Source organism: Anolis sagrei, chromosome 5 (assembly GCF_037176765.1).
Source record: "Anolis sagrei isolate rAnoSag1 chromosome 5, rAnoSag1.mat, whole genome shotgun sequence".
NCBI classification, from domain to species: domain Eukaryota; kingdom Metazoa; phylum Chordata; class Lepidosauria; order Squamata; family Dactyloidae; genus Anolis; species Anolis sagrei.
This window is the reverse complement of record NC_090025.1, coordinates 59,988,171-60,008,517: the sequence shown is the minus strand read 5'-3', so window position 1 is coordinate 60,008,517 and position 20,347 is coordinate 59,988,171. Positions and strand designations below refer to the sequence as shown.

At 37.2% G+C, this 20,347-nt stretch overlaps 1 protein-coding gene across 3 annotated transcripts in view; it reads right to left on the bottom strand.

The window, feature by feature from the left end:
* GALNTL6 (polypeptide N-acetylgalactosaminyltransferase like 6) overlaps positions 1 to 20,347 on the bottom strand; it is a 616,387-nt gene that overhangs the window by 379,707 nt on the left and 216,333 nt on the right. For all 3 annotated transcript variants that reach the window (XM_060778709.2, XM_060778710.2, XM_067468722.1), the window contains one exon: positions 4,099 to 4,207. In XM_060778709.2, coding sequence (XP_060634692.1) covers positions 4,099 to 4,207 — 109 coding nt within the window. The remainder of the gene's footprint in view (positions 1 to 4,098; positions 4,208 to 20,347) is intronic.

Here is a 20,347-nt window from a genome sequence, read left to right as displayed (position 1 = left end):
ACTACAAACAAGATTCTTGCACCGTGCAAAGGAATTTGTTCATTTTTTTCAATTAGTTCACACAAACATTCTCCATCCATCTGCCACTGGCCCGGCCCATATGTGTCAAATTTTAAAACACAATGCATCCAAAAGCTTGCCCATATCTAATATATATACAATATATACTGTATACAATATATATAAAGAAATGTTAAACATTTATTGGGGCTCCACAAGAAACTTTTTTCAGGATCCTGCCACTGAAGAAGTTTGAGATCCCTTCTTTAGACTTTTCAACTTAGGTCTCTGATAGCAAGAAAGGTCTAATGCACACATGTCAAAGGCAAGGCCTGTGAGGTGGCTCTGGCCCACCATAACATTGATTGAGCTTTTCCTACAAGGCAGAAGGGGGTTTATGTGGCACATGGGGCTCTCAATGACAGAGGAATATTGTTATGTTTATACAATCTTACAATTACAAACAAGTCTTTGAAGGCTGATGTGGCCTCAGTTGTTGTGGCTGATGTGGTCCTTGGTGAAAATGAATTTCACAACCCCGGTATAAAGTAATACTGATTTTGAAATCTGGAACATTTCTTATTACTAAGGTACAATTTCTGATATCGTGGAAATATTCTATGATATTTTGTGAGTGTTTAAATATTTTCCCAATACTAATCTTTGCTAATATATACCAAAACTTGATACAACTGAAAATAATCAATGGCACATAGCTAACTGGCTACCAAAAAACCCTGTTTAAATATTGGAGTTACAGTTTAGATCGATAACACTAAACAAAGTTAAAAAAAATAACTACCACCCTCCTCATCTCACTGCATTTCAATGAGATTTAGGGACAAGTGGGGAATTAAACCTGAGTTGTCTCCAACCTTATCTGTCACTCTGGGTGCATTATGCTGTATAATTAATGCAATTTGACACCACTTCAACTGCCATGGCTCCATACTATGGAATTATGAAAGTTATAATTTTACAGGGTCTTTAGCCTTCTTTGCTAAAGACTGCTGGTGCCTCATCAAACTATAAAGCCCAGAATTCCTTAGCATTGGAGCCATAGCAGTTTAAGTGGTGTCAAACTGCATTAATTCTATAGTTTAAAAGCACCCTCTCTCCTCCAGATCACATTGACCCTGCTTGACTCTTAAGAGAAAATGGAAATGTACTGTCATTGTTTAGGTTAATGCAATTCTGAAAAAGGCTTCACTTTCCACTAGTGTTACTAAAATTTACACATTCTATTTAGTGCTATTTGCCCTTCACACTTCAAACAGCAGGAAAGGTGTCAGAGCAATTAGCTGGCAGCTTCTTTTCTATGTCTCACCAGCAGTTGGTACTGATCATATTTTTTTTATGTTCTCCGTATGTCAACTATGATGAAGCCGAACTCAGCTTGAGAAAGGAAAAGTGCCAGCTCTGGCCTGGAGTTCATTATGCTTTTCTGAGGTTTTATTCAGTTATACTGTGCAAAACATGAACCTGAGCTAGTAGACTATGGTTAATTTATGTAGCAAGCAGCTGTAACAAGGTCCCAATTTGAGAGGTATTTTAGGGAAGCCTGTGTTCTCTCCAGCCATTTGGAAAACTTCACCAAGAAACAGGTAGGATAGCCATATGTTCAGCTTTGCAGAGAACCAACCTGTTTTTGAAATTGTTTTCTATTTCAAGGACTGTCCAGTATTTTATTTATTTATTTCAAACATTTGTATCCCGTCCTTCTCAACTCCTGAGGGGGGACTCAGGGCGGCTTACATCCAGCAGCAATTTGACGCCAATACACACAACAAAACAATATAACACAGATTTGACATTAATTAAAACAATAAGTTATAAATATCCAATTAAAACATTTCTAACAGCAATATAATCACATCCAAGTCCAGTTTAGCATCCATAGTTCCAGTCCATAGCCTGTCCCTTATCAGTTCTTATGAGTCATTGCGGTTACTTGTTGGCCTGCTACCCAAATGTCTGGTCCTAGAACCATGATTTGAGCTTCTTACTAAAGGAAAGGATAGATGGAGCCGATCTAATTTCTCTGGGGAGTGTGTTCCACAGATTGGGGGGGGGGGGGCACCACCAATACTTATGAGAAGAGAATACTTATGAGAAGAGAAAATAAGGCCTTGTTGTTGCCCATTAATAGTTAGCAATTGTACATTTGACTAAGGAAAGACATAGAGCATAAGGTGTGTCCCCATACTAAACAAATTCAACAATTACCCTGCCTGAATTACCAGCTCAGTTGCCTTCAACCTCAAAACTCTCTCCACCTCCGATTTGTTGGAGCTGTCAGTTATGTGTGGTTGTTTCTTTCTTGTATAGTCGTCATGTCTTGGGAGTGGTTGGCATGGGCCCTAGATCCAGTATGTGGAGTGTGAGCTTTGTGTGTGTGTGGGGGGGGGGGCTGCCATGTGGCTACTAGGGGGTGCAATAGTAGAGGTGTCCCAGGACAGATAAACAGGAAGCTGCAATGTGCCCTCTATCGTCTTTGCACATTGGTCAGCGAGACTCATGTATGGCTGCTAACCCTGTTTTCAGTTATAACCAATAAAGAAGTTGTGGCCTTTGGTTATCCCAACTTCATGTGTGGGACTCTTTCTTCTGGTCAGTGTGTGTGTGTGTGTGTGTGTGTGTTGGGGGGGGGGGGTTGCCCTTGCCCAAACAACATTTTCCTTGCCATTACTCCATACTATACAATCCTGAGATCTGCAGCAAACCGCCACATTTCTAGGAAAAAAAGTAAAGCAGTACTATTTGATAGTTGAAGTTTTATTACAGCAGCATAAGTGTGTGTGTGTGTGTGTGTGTGTGTGTGTAATGGGGGAGGGGGAATTAGAAAGAACCTACCACCTCTTTGTACTGTCTTCTTTTCTTCTTAATTCACTTTTATCTCACTACAGATATCTCAGGATGGTGCCCTATTGTCCTCACATGAACCTCATGAGATAATCTTGAGGTCATCTGCACTATAGAAGTAATGCAGTTTAATACCACTTTAACTGTCATCATTCAATGCTATTGAATCATGAGAATTGCAAGTTTTACAATATCTTAACACTTCTCTGCCAAAGAGTGCTGGTACCTCAAAAATGATAATTCCTAGGATTTCATAACATTAAATGATTGCAATAAAATATGGTCAAATTGTATTTATCTTGCAGTGCAGGTGTGCCAAAGTATGAAAGATGGCGACTGAATCAAGGTAGCCATTGAATTTTATGGTTGGGTAGGAATTTGAACATAATGGTATATCTGAATTATATAGATATCAGTTCAATATAACTTTATTGGTCTTGGCTCTGCCTTGGAGTTTGGAATTCCTTGCTAGGTAGCTTTAGAGTTAATGTTCAGAGGAATAAACTAAAGAATTCAAGGTACTTCACCAGTACCTTGGAGCAATACTAATGCAATTCTTTGCTAATCTCCTTCTTGAAGGAAGCGTTGAGTGATGGTAGCAATTTTCTCCCAACTGAAAAAATAATTTTTTACTATGGGGCGTATTCTTTGAAACGGTTAAACAACTTTTTTTTTTGTCCAGAGTACAACATGACTTGGGAAGTGTACATTTTCTGCACAGAAAAGTCTCCAACAAAATGCTTTCTGAACAGAATAAGTGTTGCACTGTGAACCCAAAATTTTATTAATCTGTGTTTCCTAATACTCAAGATTTTTTTTTACCATTTTGTATATGGCAATATATTCTTTCCATCCCTCTGGGTCAGTCATTCCCTCTTTCAAAGTAGTTTCACAAATCTTTGTGGACAAAGCCGGAGCAGAGACTGCATGCAGTATACTAAGATATTGGAAGTGGGATACAAGAGAATCCACAGGATATAAGTGACAAAACCTCAACTATTAAAAATGAAATTGGAATAGGATTATTTTCCTCTGAGAGATGTGGCAGCAGTTCAGGCAGCGACAAGTCCTGATCTTAATTCTCTAATTTGAATCTATTTTTAAGTACCAGCATAGTATGAGACATGGAATTTCTTTCAAAGAGCTTGCAACTGATATTGTTTAGCTAGGTCCAATATCAAAATATCCAGGGTGCAAAGGACAAAGAAAAATTCTGATTTACTCTAAGCAGCCCACCTGAACGCATGGCATCTTTCTGAATACTTTCATAATCATGCCAGTCCTTTCTTCTCAAGCCATCTGTCCAGGGATACAGCTGTCCATCTCCGAACCCCATTGGGAATGTCTGCAGAGACAAACAAACAAAAAGAACAATTGCAGACTTTAAAAAGAAAAATGGCATGTAATGCTCACCTTTTCTCATCAAACCTAAACTCATTCATAAACAGAAAAAGACACTAATCAGGCTTCCTGTATGCATTGCAATGTTCACGCAATGCTCATGAATATGCAAGCTTATATTTCCATTCATGCTAATGAGAGCCCTGTGAATGTGGAAACATCTTCTGAGTAAACATCCTTTGGGCTCCTTCACCACCTGCCTTCAACCAGTTAGTAAATCTGTCCTTATTCTTGAAAGCCCTTCATGCATGACCTGCTATTTAGGATTTTCTGTAGTACTGTAAGACATTCCCTAAAAAAGAAAGACATTTTCAGCAAGCTTATTTCTGCACTTAGCACTGCATTCTACATTTACACATAATAAAAGAATTTGTAGCATACAGACCATATGTATGTATGTACTGTGTGTCTCTCTATTTGTATGTATCTATCTGTGTATAAGTATGTATGCACTAGACTGTTAACGAAAAAAATGTAGTTTTTGGAGGGCCATTTTAGTTTAATTTCTGAAAACAGAGGAAGAGAGAGACAAAACATCAGTGAAGTCCACAAAATATTTGAAGCAGGGGAATCTATGAAGTCTTTTTCTCTCCCTAGCAGAAGAGGCCTCCTCCTTTTTTCTTGGAAAGTTACCTCCTCCTCCAGAGAGGGCCCTAGGAACTCGCTTTCCCAGTATCACTAGCATAGGGTGACCACTGAAAGGACCTCTTGGAGCATGATGGGTGGTGAAGTTTTTCTCTCTGTGTGTCTCTCAACCAATTAAAAGCCTGGTGGTGTCCATGCTCTGATTGGGTGAGAATGGACACAACTAGCAATTACAATTCCTAAATGTTATGGTTAAAACTAAAATTAATTCTAAAAAATCAGTAGCTTGGTGAATTGTTTTGAAACTTGGCAGGTCTGCAGTTGAAAATGGTGTCTACAACTGAGGTAGGTTTCATGCAGATAGGCCTTAACATGGCAAAATCTGCCAAATGAAATGAAAACTTCTCCTTGTGGGCAACATTCTGGTAAACAAAATGAAGAGTCAAACAAAAACGGACCCCTTTGGACTGAATGCACGTTCCTAGTATGCACTATTTGCACAACATACTGATACACACTAAAGGTGGCACCCTAATAGCTAATACAAGATCAAATACTAATCCAAATTTGTAATGATTTGGGTGTTAAACTCTCAGGAAAAGACAACACAGTTGCTCCAGCAGATCAGCAGAGCAACTCTAGGTGAAAATTGCGATGTATTGTGAATCAACTTAATGCAAGATAACAGCACCTGCAAGCATGCATGTGTGTATATTTATATGTGTCCAAGACTACATATATAAAATCTTGTGCATTAGTTCTGCAATCATTGTAGAATAAGTACCAGGTAGTTCAAACTTCATGTACTTAGTAGTATCAGCCATATGAAAATACATTTTAGCATCATACTATTTGAAGGTTATACCCTTCTTATTGAAAGTTGGCAGTGTATCTGTATCTGTTATAGGAGACTACACGGAAAAATTAATGAAGTATAGCAGAAACTGTTAATTACATTTTTCCTGGCCTTCCCCATACATTTAAAGGTAATTTTAGGTTATTTGACAAGCAAGGAAATAGCTGACTCAACCTCAACATCTAAAAGTAGAATTAGATTTCCTGTTGTGAAACAGAAGAGTACATCTACGCTGTAGAATTAATACAGTTTAACACAATTAAGTCTCATTGTTTAATGCTATGGGGTCATGCAAGTTGTAGTTTTACAAGGTTTTTAGACTTCTCTGCCATAGTGCTGGTGTCTTACTGTATTACAAATCTCAGGATGCCATAGAACTGGGTCATGGCAATTAAAGTGATGCCAAACTGCATTAATTCTTCAGTGTAGATGTACCCTTAGTGTGTTCATATATTTTAAATGTTAAAATGTGGGAAATATATACTGGTTCTATATGGTAATAAGGTAATTAGAATTACAAAATGAGAAATGGTGATAAATTCTTAGGGAAGATGTTCCAAAATGGAAAAAAACTCTTTTCCAAAACTGCATATTGTATGGTGAGAAATTAAAAGACACATATTTTAACTGAACAGCAAACGATTTAACAGAATTCCAACTTTCCTCTTCCATTTTAATTGGCAATCATTGTTGCTTGTTGGAGGTCTTGAAAAAGATTCCTTTGCCCATGTTTTGAGACTATGACTAGAAATAGCAAGCTAGTTATTAAATGTACACCAAAGGGGAAACAGCACAGATGCATTTACTCTCTGATATTTTTTCACTGCTTAAGCTGTACATTAAATAGACCAATGTTGTACTAGTAAGCTTTAGCCCTGTCAGTCATGCTTATTTGCATCCCCTTGATCACTAGAAATGGTTTCTTTTTTCTATGATGGTAGGAAACTTTAGTTTAACTACTCAGCAAATTCCCTGAAGTATTTCAAATTTCCCTGGATAATATAGCAAATTTCAGCTGTCTGATATTAATAAAAAGCAAAGCCTGATTTGAACATTGAATGGAAACTTTTATTTAAAAGCAAAGATATTTTTCTACCCCCCCCCCCTCCAATATATTTCTTTTATTCTGACAGGAATGAGAAGTTAAAATTCTGGACTATTCAATGAAAATACATGAAATTGGTTGCTGTTGTAATGAAATAAGGTGTTGGGTTTTTTTTTTTACAAGGTGGGGCACCTGAAAATCAGTCCCCTCCATCTGAGTGTGGCATCTGGGCATGACATACCAGATATGATACTTGATCGGGTTAATTAATCCATATTGGAACATCATGGGATCAGAGATGCTTTTCCAATATGTAATTACAGTACAGTGCAAACCCCGTATTTGTAGAGCAGATATCCGTGGTTTCATTTGTCCATGTTCAACAAAATATGTTAATTGTAGGCATTTTCTAGGTCCTCAAGAGGACCGCTATGGCATTCTTGGCCAGAAGTCATTCATTTCAATAGAGTTTGCTATTATTTGCAATTTTGCGTATACACATGAAGTCCAGGAAAGTATCACTCCATGGATACAGAGGTTCCATGGATACAGAGGTTGAGAAGGGTGGGGTAAAAATGCTGTAAATAACTAATACATTATGTTCCCACTTCAACTGCCATACCAGTTGAACCCACAGTTTTTTAGTTTGAGAAACTAGAGGAGGATGATGCTGTCTTCCTCAACTCCTACCCAATAAAACCCCTCACAGGCCAAGATTTGCATACCTTCCAGCATTGCACAGATGAAAACTGTGACACATGTAATCAAGCAATATCATATTGTGGTCAAAGGACTACATCACTTGAGGGGCTGCAAATGTCGTAGGATGCTTGTGCCCCAGTTGATCCATAGAGCCCAACACCATCCATCACACGCCCCACCTCTGACTTCCGGTGGGGCTCCGTCAATGTACTAGAGTGCAAGCATCCTATACCACTGCATCCAGAACGTGGTTTCCGTGTTCTGTTGGGAACAATGGGGCCAGCATTGGGGGGGGGGGGGTTGCATGGCGATGCTTCTTAACATGGTGAGGAAGCAGGAGTCCCGGTGAGGTGGGGCATAGGGTGCTGGGATGGCACAGCTGCCCCACCAATTTACCACAGAGGCTGGCAAAATGCCCTGCATGACCTCATCAATGTGATGAGGTCAAAAAATGGCAAACGTTATTAATGAGGAAGAATTCACAAGAAGGAAACATTGCAGCAGTTTGCTTTTACTTGGGCTTTTCTGGAAGAGGCAAGATTCAATACCTTCCTGTCCTCTCTGTTCTGCTAAGTTGTGTGCAATCTCTTTTTAACACAGTTTGCAGCAATTGAAGATGAGAACAAAGAAAATTGGAAGGAGATTTTTTTAAGGCAGCTAAAGAAATGGTACAACATTTGGGGTGTCCTTTCTAAAGACTGCTGAAAGATATGGATTTGGGCAATTGCATTTGTTTCCAGCTTATGTCACTTTTGCATATGTTTATTCTTGTGTTTGTCGTGTTCTATTTTTACAGTATGGGACTGATATTTGGGATGCATAGTTCGAGGCCCTTCCAAACTATGAGACTTGCTAATTGAGTAATTGACCTTAACATAGTTACTTTGTCTCATCCTGATTGTTGTGAGCTCATTGATAGAACATAGTTAATAAATAAAACCAATTATGAATTTAAAAATATTCTACATGGCAGCTTCCATTAAAATGTGGGTGGACTAAGGCCATTCAACTCAGAAATATGGGTCAGCTCAGCTCTTGTTGAATTTTACAAGGATCAAATTTCTTAAGCATCCTGACACCCACTTCCCCCCCTGTCCCGCCTCTCATTTTGATGGGAACTTTCTATTAATTCTTTATATAGGTCCTTTCAAGTATTCACAGAAAACCCATAATATGCAGTGCTATACAGGGATTTTAATTTTTTTCCTCATTCACTACAAGGAGAGTACAGTTAAATGGGGAAGATCTGTGACTCTTTGGAGTTTTATCTTCAGTCTCTAATGTTAAAGAGGAATTAAGTACAATGACCTAGGAAGTCATTGCTAAAGAACAGAATTCAGACATAATCATTCTTCTAATGAGACCCGTTGGAGGAAATGAACATTAGTGACCTCTAGGGAATTAGATTTAATGAAATCTTTGTCATGTGCAGACAGTAGGAGACTCTTTTCTTATTCAGGAGCCCTGAAGCCAATTTTCAGGAATTTCCCCAAATCTCCGAGCCATGTTCCATGAGGTGAGCAAAGAATTCTAAATTAAGGGGTGTAAAATGTGAAGCTATCTGCAGTTCCTTAGCAAACAATTTCCCTTGTCAGCAGCTGAGCATCTAGGAGGCCTTTCCTTTTGATGTTGTTCTACGGCTTAACAAGATTATTTTAAAGCATTTTAGAAAAATAGTTTCCTCGACTTGCTGATGCCTTAGGGCAGGGGAACTTCCATTAGAGAAATCCAGTTACCCAAGCACTATTTCTATGGTTGAAAAAACATCTCACCTCAGTAACAATTTCTATTTGATATTGTGTAAAAAAAAAAAAACAAACCCAAGAAGTCACAAGAAACACGTATACACAGAAAACACACAACCACTTATATACTTACTTCAAATCATGTATCAAATACACAAATGCAAATATACCATCATCAGATTAGTCACATCCTTTAGCCCTACATTTATTTATTATTTATTTATTTACGGCGTTTATAGCCCGCCTTTCTCAGTCCTAAGGCGATTCAGGGCGTGTTACAAATTGACAACAATTTGATGCCATACATTCATAAAAAATACAATTAAAACGATCAACATAGCAATATAAAACATATAAAAACCATTAAAAACAAATAATCATCAGTGCCATCCTGTTAAAGTCATTTTCCAGTAGCATCGTCTGGCCATTCCATGTTCATTATTCAAGTTTCATATTTATCTATTCCTCTGCAATTCCAAAAACTTGCTCAAAGAGCCAACTTTTTACTTTTTTTTTGAAATGTCAGGAGGGAGGGGGTTGATCTAATATTCCTGGGGAGGGAGTTCCACAGCCAGGGGGCCACCACTGAGAAGGCCCTGTCTCTTGTCCCCTCCAGACGCACTTGCAAAGCAGGTGGAATTGAGAGCAGGCCTCCCCACATGATCTTAGGCTTCTAGATGGTTCATAAGGAGAGATATGTTCAGACAAGTAAGCTGAGCCAGAACCGTTTAGGGCTTTATAGGCTAAAGCCAGCACTTTGAATTGTGCCTGATAGCAAATTGGCAGGCAGTGGAGTTGGCGCAACAGAGGAGTTGTGTGCTCCCTGAGCGCCACTCCCGTTAGTAAGCTGGCTGCCACCTTCTGGACCATTTGAAACATCTTCTACTCATCTCCCCCATCCATGTGTTGAACAGTTGGTTTAAGTGGCATTGCCAGTGTTGAATGGCTTGGCAGAAGGAGCTTGGGATGGCATGGCTTGTTGTCCTTACAGTTTAAACAAGCACCGTGCCCTGCCTCCTCATATTTTGATTGTGCATCTTGGGGTCAATGACCTGGGTCATTTCACTGGGAAAACACTTATTACCCAGGCTATCAGAGATATGGCAAAAACCTGAAATATACATACTCATATGACATGAAAGAGAACTGGTATAAAATGATGTACCAATAGTATATTACCCAAGTAAATTAGCAAAATGCTATAAAAATATGAATGCAAAATGTTGGAAATGCGAAATGGAAATAGGGACCTTTTTCACATTTGGTGGAGCTGTAAGAAGGCAAAGAGCTTTTGGAGAGAAGTACATGGAACAATTCAGAAGATCTTACAGATGAAACTACAAATGAAACCAGAGAACTTTCTGTTGGGAATCATTGGTATAAAATTAGAAACAAATATATCTTTTTAAACTATCTGGCAACTGCACCCAGAGTAGTGCATGCATGACATTGGAAGGGAAATGAAATCCCTACATTGAAGGAATGGCTGATAAAAATGGTGGAAATTATAAGCATAGATAAACTAACAAAACAATTAACCAACCAACAAGGCAACTTCAAAAATGCAATAGACTGGACTGTATTGGCAATTTATATGAAACAAGAAAAAATGAGGATACTACTATAAATTTAATCAAGAAGAAAACAGTTACTCTGGTAATATAAAAAAAGGAAGTGGAGGAAATGAAGGAAGATGTAAATGAGAAGTATAGATGCTAAATCACGATGAAGAGGAGTGGAAGTCAACAATATATCTTTCCCACAATCCCAAATCCTAATCTTAGTTCTAAACATCCCCCCCCCCTTTTTTTACTATTTCCTTACCCTTCCACATATTTTTCCTTGCTTCCATGAATTTTTGCCATATCTCTTGTTTATAATTTTTTTTTTAAAAAAAGAGATATGGCAAAAATTCAGGAATAATGTCCCCACACAAAGTTAGCATGGCCAGCTATCATTTCTAGGCAGCGATGGCCCAGGGTGGGTGATGTATGCCACCTAGACATGACTCAAAAGAGAATCAATAATGAAATAAGGCATGCTTTGGCCAACGGTCTAGGGTTTAACATTGCTCACTCTGAGATATGTCCCAAATTATTGTGGTCCGATGGATTTTATCTTTCAGAGATTAGTCTAGAACTGTTTCCTGAGGATTTGCAACATACCCTATTTTTTCCTATTTGGTTTTGATGGGGAATAAGGAACAGTGACACTGGTCCCCAATTTGTGGCAGGTTTTGGGTGGAGCTATTATTTGATGTTGCACCTACTGACATTGTGTGTTGGATGGGAATTTTGAACTTTCCTGGAAATCAAGTAATCTGGGATTAATCTCCTGTCCTTGGGGCTGGTTTTGGGGGTCTCTGTCCTATTTAGAAGCAAAAGCAGCTTCAGGGACTTACACCCTTTGCTTAGCCTTCCAGTATATGAGCTGGACCTTTGAGCAACCATGTTAATCAGGGATTGCTCTTAGGGGCTTTGGTGTTTCACCCAGGGAAGGCTGGGGGCTTGAGCCAGGAGTGGCTGACCACTTCGGCAGATCTCAAATCAAATTGCCTCCCCAAAATTGATTTGCTTTTTACAAGAAACAGCACAAAAAGTAACTAGCTAATAAAATTGCCCTTATTTCATTCCACTACTGCTTTCTGGTCTCTTATTTACCTGGTTTGTCAGCTAAAGCCATTTTTTCCAATTTTTCACAGATGCTTTGTTTGAAGGATTTTAAAACAAATGTAATATGACCAAGGTGATAAAACTGAAAATGTTCCTTGTGTCTGTTTCACAAACTGCATTTGAGTAAATAATATATTAACTTTCTTAACCAAATAATAATTTTAAAAAACCTAGGAAACAACTCTTGGAACAATAAATAAGTCCAGGTCTTGGGAAGAATACAGCCCATGAAAGCTGAGTGAATTACACTGAATATATCACAGTTATTTGCCAGTATACATTTGTGAAATCCAAGCATGATTTTGGCAATTTTATTTTCATGCTGCAATAAAAGGGACTATCATTCAGTTACGGGAAGATAGATGTTAAGTACTGTCAAAAATATTTTAGCTACCATTAGCAATGGCAGAACTATTCCAGGATGTGATCTCAAGCAAAATGTTTACTGTCAAGCATGTAGCAGCAGCAATAGATTTAATCCAGATTTAAACAACTTGTGACTAACAAACTCAGTGTTCTCTACAAGCCATATCATGTGCATGCCCTTCCTTGTATCTTGTCATACATACTATTATCTCCTGAAATCAGTTTTTCTGTGGTATTCATCACCTAATATGCCAAAGAAGATTAGCAACCCCATACCAAAGAGCTCCTCCTAGACTCCTTTTTAAGGTGCAAAATTGCTTTTTAGCCAGTGCACAATGAACTTTATTTTTAGTTTGCTGCAAGGCTTTTTTTTTGTATATACTAGTTTTCTTTGTTAAGTATGAGTACCAGGGAAGTTGCTGTAAATAGAACAGCAAGTTATTAATGGCATTATACAAATGCCTGGCATGTAAATATTCAAATATTGGATGCAGTGGTACTCGTTTTCAAAAGGAACATATTACAGCTAGGGAAAAATCAAGAAATTAGGGTTGTTTTTAAGTCCCCACAGTTCCAACCTCATAGTTTTTGAACTACCCTCAAAATACTGACCCCCAACCCCATCCTTTGAGATCCCAAAAGTACATCAACATAGTAAAATTCCCTCCTCCTTTCTCTCTTCAGGGACATTTTGAGTTTTTTAAAAGTGCAGTTGGCTATGTAATATTTGAGAGTGTACTTGTCCAGCCCATATTAGGGGATGGGGATTAATACATATGCCCAAAATTAGTATCGTCCAGTGCTCAAAGCCTTAACTGTTGGGTTGAGAAGAAATGGAGAGAAAGACTGAAAGAATCCTGAACCATCTGAAAGAGTGGCTAGAAATAATCCAGTTGTAGTTCAACCTAGGGCTGTCCAAATAAACAGAATTGCAACCCTCATCATCCTCAGACTCTTGGTAATGTTGGAAACTGTTATCTAAGACATCTGGGGAATTGGAGGGTACTACTATAGCTATTTTCACACAACAAATGCAGCATTGACTCAAGGGGAAGGGAGACTGTAGCAGTGAGTTCTTCTCCTACTTATGGAATTTGACATTCCTACCTTGGGGAGCTGCAGTGGCACAATGGGTTAAACCCTTGTGCTACCTGGACTGCTGACCTGAAGGTTGGGTTGCTGACCTGAAGGTTGCCGATTTGAAACTGTGAGATGAGATGAGCTCCCGTCTGTCAGCTCTAGCTTGCAGGGACATGAGAGAAGCCTCTCAGCTGGATGGTAACACATCCAGGTGTCCCCTGAGCAATATTTCTGTAGGCTGCAAATTCTCTCATACCAGAAGCAACCTGCAGTATGTTCTCAAGTTGCTTCTGACACAATAAAAAACCTATTGTGTTTACACAGTACTTCTATCTATCTACCTGAACCACTGTACAAAATTTCACAGAGCTTAAAAAAAGAAGTGGGAAATTCACAGAGACTAGGTATACCAAGACTAGTAGATGTATATGAAAGCAAGAAAAGTGGCCTAATATCCTTTTTTAAAAAACAAACATTTAATGTGGCCTTTAATAAATCATGTTGTTCTGCTTAATTGTCACTCATATTTTCAGATATATTATCTGGGCAGTTGCATTTTATGACAGTACATATAACTTTTATTTTAGTTTTTTCAGCTCTGTATATTGCTCTAAATCATTCTGAGTCTGTCTGAAAAAGACATCTTAGATATTTAATAAATAACAACACTAAATGACATATTCAACAATAATAAATAACAACACTAAATTACATATTCAATCGGTTTTCTCTTTTTATAGTTTTATATTTATCTCATTTGCTTTTGAGACTATCCAATATGTTACATACAAAGTTCCAGCTTTGATTTGTTACCGTTTCTAGCTGTCACACCAAAGCACAGCTTTGAAGAACTCAGTCAGTATCTGTCTGTACACAACCAGGAATGGGCAATGCCACCTTACACAGCTTTGATCTTTGTGCTCACAGATGCCATTCAGCCTCCGTGACATTCTCTTTTTTTGACCCTACCAAAAACGTCAGTCTCTTAAAAAGCTAACTTGTGGAAGCAGACTAAATTATCCCAAATATGTAAATATATGCAAATTCAAGTGCACTCTGCATTGCACTGAAAAAAACAGACTATGGAGTCTGCAAAATTCATGTACACACATCTCCCAATTATGTTTAGCTTATGGTTATTTGCATGTGATTAAAATTAAGCATTTCCTTTTTACATTTGTACGGTATCATTAGCCCTCTGTTTAGATCTATAAAATATTTTAATAAATGTGTTAATATATAAACAGAGTAAACATAAGAGGAAGGTCTGAAATCTATACATCATATTCATGAAAAGAAATAATACAGCTAATGTAATTTACATCACAGCCAACATTTGTTATACATTTTCAACTGGTTAAACTGATTCCAGTATATTATGAATGCCCTCTAGGTTGTTATCTTGCTTCTCCGAGACCCTTTATATATAGGAATATGTATTTTTCCACTCTAAATCTTGATAATAGATTGGTTTTAGGCTACATAGATTTTGCTTTAGTACTATTAAAAGGAATAAGGTTCAAGATAGGAATTAGTAATTTTGTCATTTGGAAATAATAAGTTTTAATTGTGTCTAAGTCTAGATGTAAACTTGCAACATCATATGCAATTTTTTCTTTAGCCATTTTTCTCCTTAAAGAAATGGTACCCATGTTTTGCAAAAAGGATTCTACTTTGAGTAAATAAATTAACAGATAGAATTCTATTGTATTGGCTCATCTATGCTGGACAGTTTAGCAACACACAAACCTGGCTCTGAGTAATCCCAGATCCAGCATCTGTGTACTGATTCTAGGGATGTTGTCCAATGTTCAGACAATCTCAGATTGCATCAGTCTGTTGGACTGTCATCTCCACTGTCTTGCCAGCACCACCGCTCAGAACTTCATCTGAGCACCTGACCTCACATGCGATGGTTAGGTAGGAACTTGGTTTATGCCATCAGTACTTTTATGTTTTGTGCATTTTGAATTTTCTTATATTCTCTATCTTTGAGGACATAAAACCTTTTTCTCTTTCTTTATTTGCACAGCAGGAATGGTTTATTTTATTACTGAACAATCTATTGGACACAAAATGTGCAGAATTATTTTCATCCACCTAATATGGACACAATATATTAGGTGGATGAAATGAATTCTGTGCATTTTGTGTTCAATAGATTGTTCTGTAATAAAATAAACCACCCCTGTCATCCAAAGATAATCTGATCTGTATAGGCAAAGATAGCCTGATCCCTTTCTAGGGGCATACAAAAATGATGTCATTTATTTATTTTGTTGCATTTGGCGATTGGCTCATTTATCCTTTCTTGTGTGTATGTGCAAAGAGCAGCTTCATTTCATATCCTAGGCTGGATTAGGGGTGAGATTATGTGAACGAGCCTTTTCTACTTTTTTCTTCTTTTCCATTCTGCCCCCCCCCCCATATATATGACAAAGAACACAAATTAACAAGTATTTTTCATCAGATATAATTTTAGGTAATCTTATAGAGTTTTTCTTTTTTGCGCTGAATTCAGATCTGTGTTTTTTTCTGTATTGCATGTACTTTTTGAGATGAGGCTAATCAAATAATGCTTTAACACACTGATATCTAGAATCTAATTGATATCAGTGTGTAAATGCATTAATTATTTGATCAGTCTCATTGCAAAAACTAAATGTGATAGAGAAAAAGTAAACACAGATCTGAATTCAGCACAAAAAACTCTATAAGAATTACCTAAAATCATATCTGATGGACAATACTTGTTGGCTTATGGTTAGATTCTATTGATATCAGTGCGTATTTGTTGTTGTTCATTCATTCAGTCATTTCCGACTCTTCGTGACCTCATGGACCAGACCATGCCAGAGCTCCCAGCTCCTTCAAGGTCAATCCAGTCACTTCAAGGATCCCATCCATCCATCTCGCCCTTGGCTGGCCCCTCTTCCCTTTTCCTTCCATTTTCACCAGCATAATTGTCTTCTCTAAGCCTTCCTTTCTTCTCAGGATGTGGCCAAAGTACTTCATCTTGGCCTCTACTATCCTTCCCTCCAATGAGCAGTCAGGCTTTATTTCCTGAAGTATGGACTGGTTGGATCTTCTTGCAGTCCAAGGCACTCTCAGAACTTTCCTCCAATGCCACAGTTCAAAAGCATCTATCTTCCTTCACTCAGCCTTCCCTATGTTCCAGCTCTCACATCGTAGGTGACTATGTGGAATATCACTGCTTTAATATCAGTGTGTAAATGCATCAATTATTTGATTAGGCTCACTGCAAAAACTACATGTGATAGAGAAAAAATAAACACAGATCTGAATTCAGCACAAAATACCTCTGCAAGAATGACCTAAAATTATATCTGATAAAAAAAACCTTGTTGACTTGTGTTACACGAATATGATGTGAAATGTGCAGGCTTTACAGTAGTCAGCTGTAATGTACCTTTCTTCATATTTTAAAAAGTTGATGTGACGGGAAAAAATAAAGACATATTTAAAATCAGCATAAACATCGATTTAAACTGTGCTACTCTCATTTCTGATGCTTACAGAAAGTCTGATTTTGTTAGTTTGTGGAATCACTGGTACAGATAACATGAGCCCTGGGTTGATGTGAGTTTTCTGGTTTGTATGGCCATGTTCCAGAAGCATTTTTTCCTGACATTTCACCCCCATCTATGGCATGCATCCTCAGAGGTTGTGAGGTCTGTTGGAAACTAGGCAAGTGAGGTTTATATATCTGTGGAATGTCAAAGGTGGGAAGCAGAACTCTTGTCTGCTTGAGGCAAGTTTGAATGTTGCAACTGGCCACCTTGATTAGCACTGAATGGCCTTGCAGCTTCAAAGCCTGCCTGATTCCTGCCTGGGGGAAACATTTGTTGGGATTAGCTGGCCCTGATTGTTTCTTGTCAGGAATGAGCCCTTTTGATAACTTAAGGCAATAAATGTTTCAGACACATAGGTCTCAGATAAAATGTAAATAAAACATGCAGAAATGTGTGTGCAAAACTGTATAAAGTTATATTTTAAGACCTCTGTTTTCATCTGTAAAAAAAAGTCAAGTTTGTCATTTGGGCAAAACTTGGGATGACAGAGTTGTTGGCTGTTGCAGTTCTTAGAACAATGGCAAACTGTTGTGCATGCAAATATCTTGCTTTTAAATAGTTCTCCAAGAATCTTAGAACAGCATATCCTCCAGTCATTTGTTACACCTGGTAGACATCTGCAGCCAGCACGTTTTTAAAGTGGTATGGGCCAGGAGGGATTACCAACCCAGCAGCATTACATGCAACGTCTGTCTCACCATTTGATTTCTACATTAACCTGCAAAGCCTATGGGATGCCAGTCTAATAAAGTACGGCATAGATTTCAGAAGATCCATCTCCTCTGTAGAAGATTTAACATCTGGTTCCATTACAGAGAAATATGATGAGCCAAAAAGGTGCACAATTATCAAAGAGACTCACTTGCGGATTATTATAAGATTCCTCAGAGAGGCAAAACATGGCTTCTTCAGTGATGACCTTTGAGTGATGAAGTGTAGTAACAGCTGTGTTTCATTGAGTACTGTAATTAATTTGTTTTAATTTCGCTCCATGAAGATACACATTTCAAAGGAGCTTCTTCAGCTAAATTTGATAATGTAGCATGGAGATTCCTAAAAAACAACAACATTTATGTAAGTTTCTGCTATAAACCTTCCCTTTGCAAAAGAAGACACAAAAATAATGTTCACTTAGAATTACATTATTGTTTAAAAACTAAAACACCATGTGTGCTTTAATTCGAATTTACGAATCACACCTAATAAGATGAAGTTACACTGAAGTTTGCTGGAACCTCACTGTCATAGCACATAGGACAACTGGAGTAAAGTGAGAAATTATATTTTCTACCTCTTTCTAGCATCTAAAATTTGATTTTTCACATCACAGTGATGTTTTATTTTACCATCATCATGGATTAGTAGTGTAGTAAAAGATGTTCTGGAGATTTAATTGAATATAATACTATATTTAATACAATATAATGCAATACAATATAATACTTATAATAATACAATATAATAATTGTGTATTATATATTGCATGTAATATTACTAATAATATTGCAGTATAGTGGTATAGTGCAATATACAGTGTTCCCTCGCTACTTTACGGTTCGCTTTTAGGGGACTCACGGTTTTGCGGGTTTTTGAAAATATTAATAAAAATATTAAATATTAAATATTTACATCCAATGGAGGCCAGGGAGGCCAGGGACCCCAGAAGTGGGGTAGCCTGAGGCATGGCAGGGAAGGCCTGCCTCTCTGGCCTCCACAGACCCCAGAAGTGCGGTGACCTGAGGCACGACAAGGAAAGTCTGCCTCCTTGGCCTGCTGCTGTCTGCGTAGCTCCAGAGGCTCTGCAGAGGCCAGGGAGGCAGGTGATGCACTTGTGACGGGCCGGGAGGCAGGTAAGGCAGAGCAGGTAAGAAAATAATATATAAAATATATAAAATAATTTATATATATTAAAATTAATATGGCATCCTTACTTCACGGATTTTCACATGGTCCTGGAACAGAACCCCTGCAATAAGTGAGGGAACACTGTAGTAATACATAATACTAATATTGTGCTATGCTAATAATTATAATATATTTTATGTACATATAATATTGATCATAATATTGGGATACAATATAATACTAATAATAATACAATATAATAAAATAATTATATAATTTATATTACATGTAACATTACTAATAATATTGCAGTATAGTGGTATAGTACAATTTAGTAATATATAATACTAATATTGTGCTATGCTAATAATATAATATATTGTATACATATAACTTGTAAGCTGCTTTGGGGTGAGAAGGGCGGGATATAAATGCCATAAATAAATCAATAAATAGATAAATAAATGTAATACTGCATGCAAACAAAAATACAATATAAATATGAGAGCTTGAATGTGTATTAGTAATCTATTTCACCTTGTGAAACAAATGAGTATCAGCCTCACTTCATATTTCAGAGTGGCAAAATATTTTAATTAATATTATTATCATTTTAATTAATATTATTATCATTTCCACACTCTGAAACTTGAAATTTGATTTTTCTGTTCAGATTTTAAGCGTTGCTTTTAAATACAAACTTTTTCTCAATTTAGCATTGGCAGCAACTGAGTGAAGAATTCCTGACTCAATTAAAAGCTCTCTTTTCCCGAAAAAAAGCTTGCCTGTCATCAAAAGACTTCATTTGCTTTGGTCAGGAATGAGGTATTATTCATGTTTCAAAGAGACATCTGTGTTGATCTGTTGTACCAAAACAATGCAAAAAGATGTGAAATTAATACAGCAGGAGCTTTTTTGGAATCACAATCCACAGAATGTATTTTGAAGTGTGCGTGTGTGTGGTTCATGCTTGCAAGACCTTTGGCATTTTCATTTGTAGAAATAATTAACCCGTCAATTAAAAGAGGACAAACTTTGATTTTTCATGTGACATCAAAAGGATTTAACATATTTTAATTTTTGAAATTATTCCAATCAATCACTGACACCTATGCTTTATATTTATATCATGTATGCTACACTGTACCAGGATTTAGTGGCATCCTGTTAATGCACCTGGGCTGTTGTTATATTAACTGCTTTCAGCAATATGTTCTAAAATGAAAAAGTCTGTTTTCATTCCTATCAAATGCTAGTCAAATAATTATTGTACTTCTAATTGTTGTGGCACCATGAAATACAAAAGAGTCACAGTCCCGATAGTAATTATTAAGTCCATCAAATTGTACATTTGATTTTATAATCAAATGCTTAAATGTGTAAACAAATCAAGACTGAAAAATGCTGAAAACCACTATTTGGGAGCATAGTTTTTATTATATAGGTACATGCCGCATGCTACAAATCAGTTATGTACCATTATAGTAAAGCTGTGAAAAGCAAAATAAATAAATAAATAAATAAATAAATAAATAAATACCTCATTCAGATAAAGATGCTTTGGTATATTTCCAGTAGTTGCGATACTTATGCAG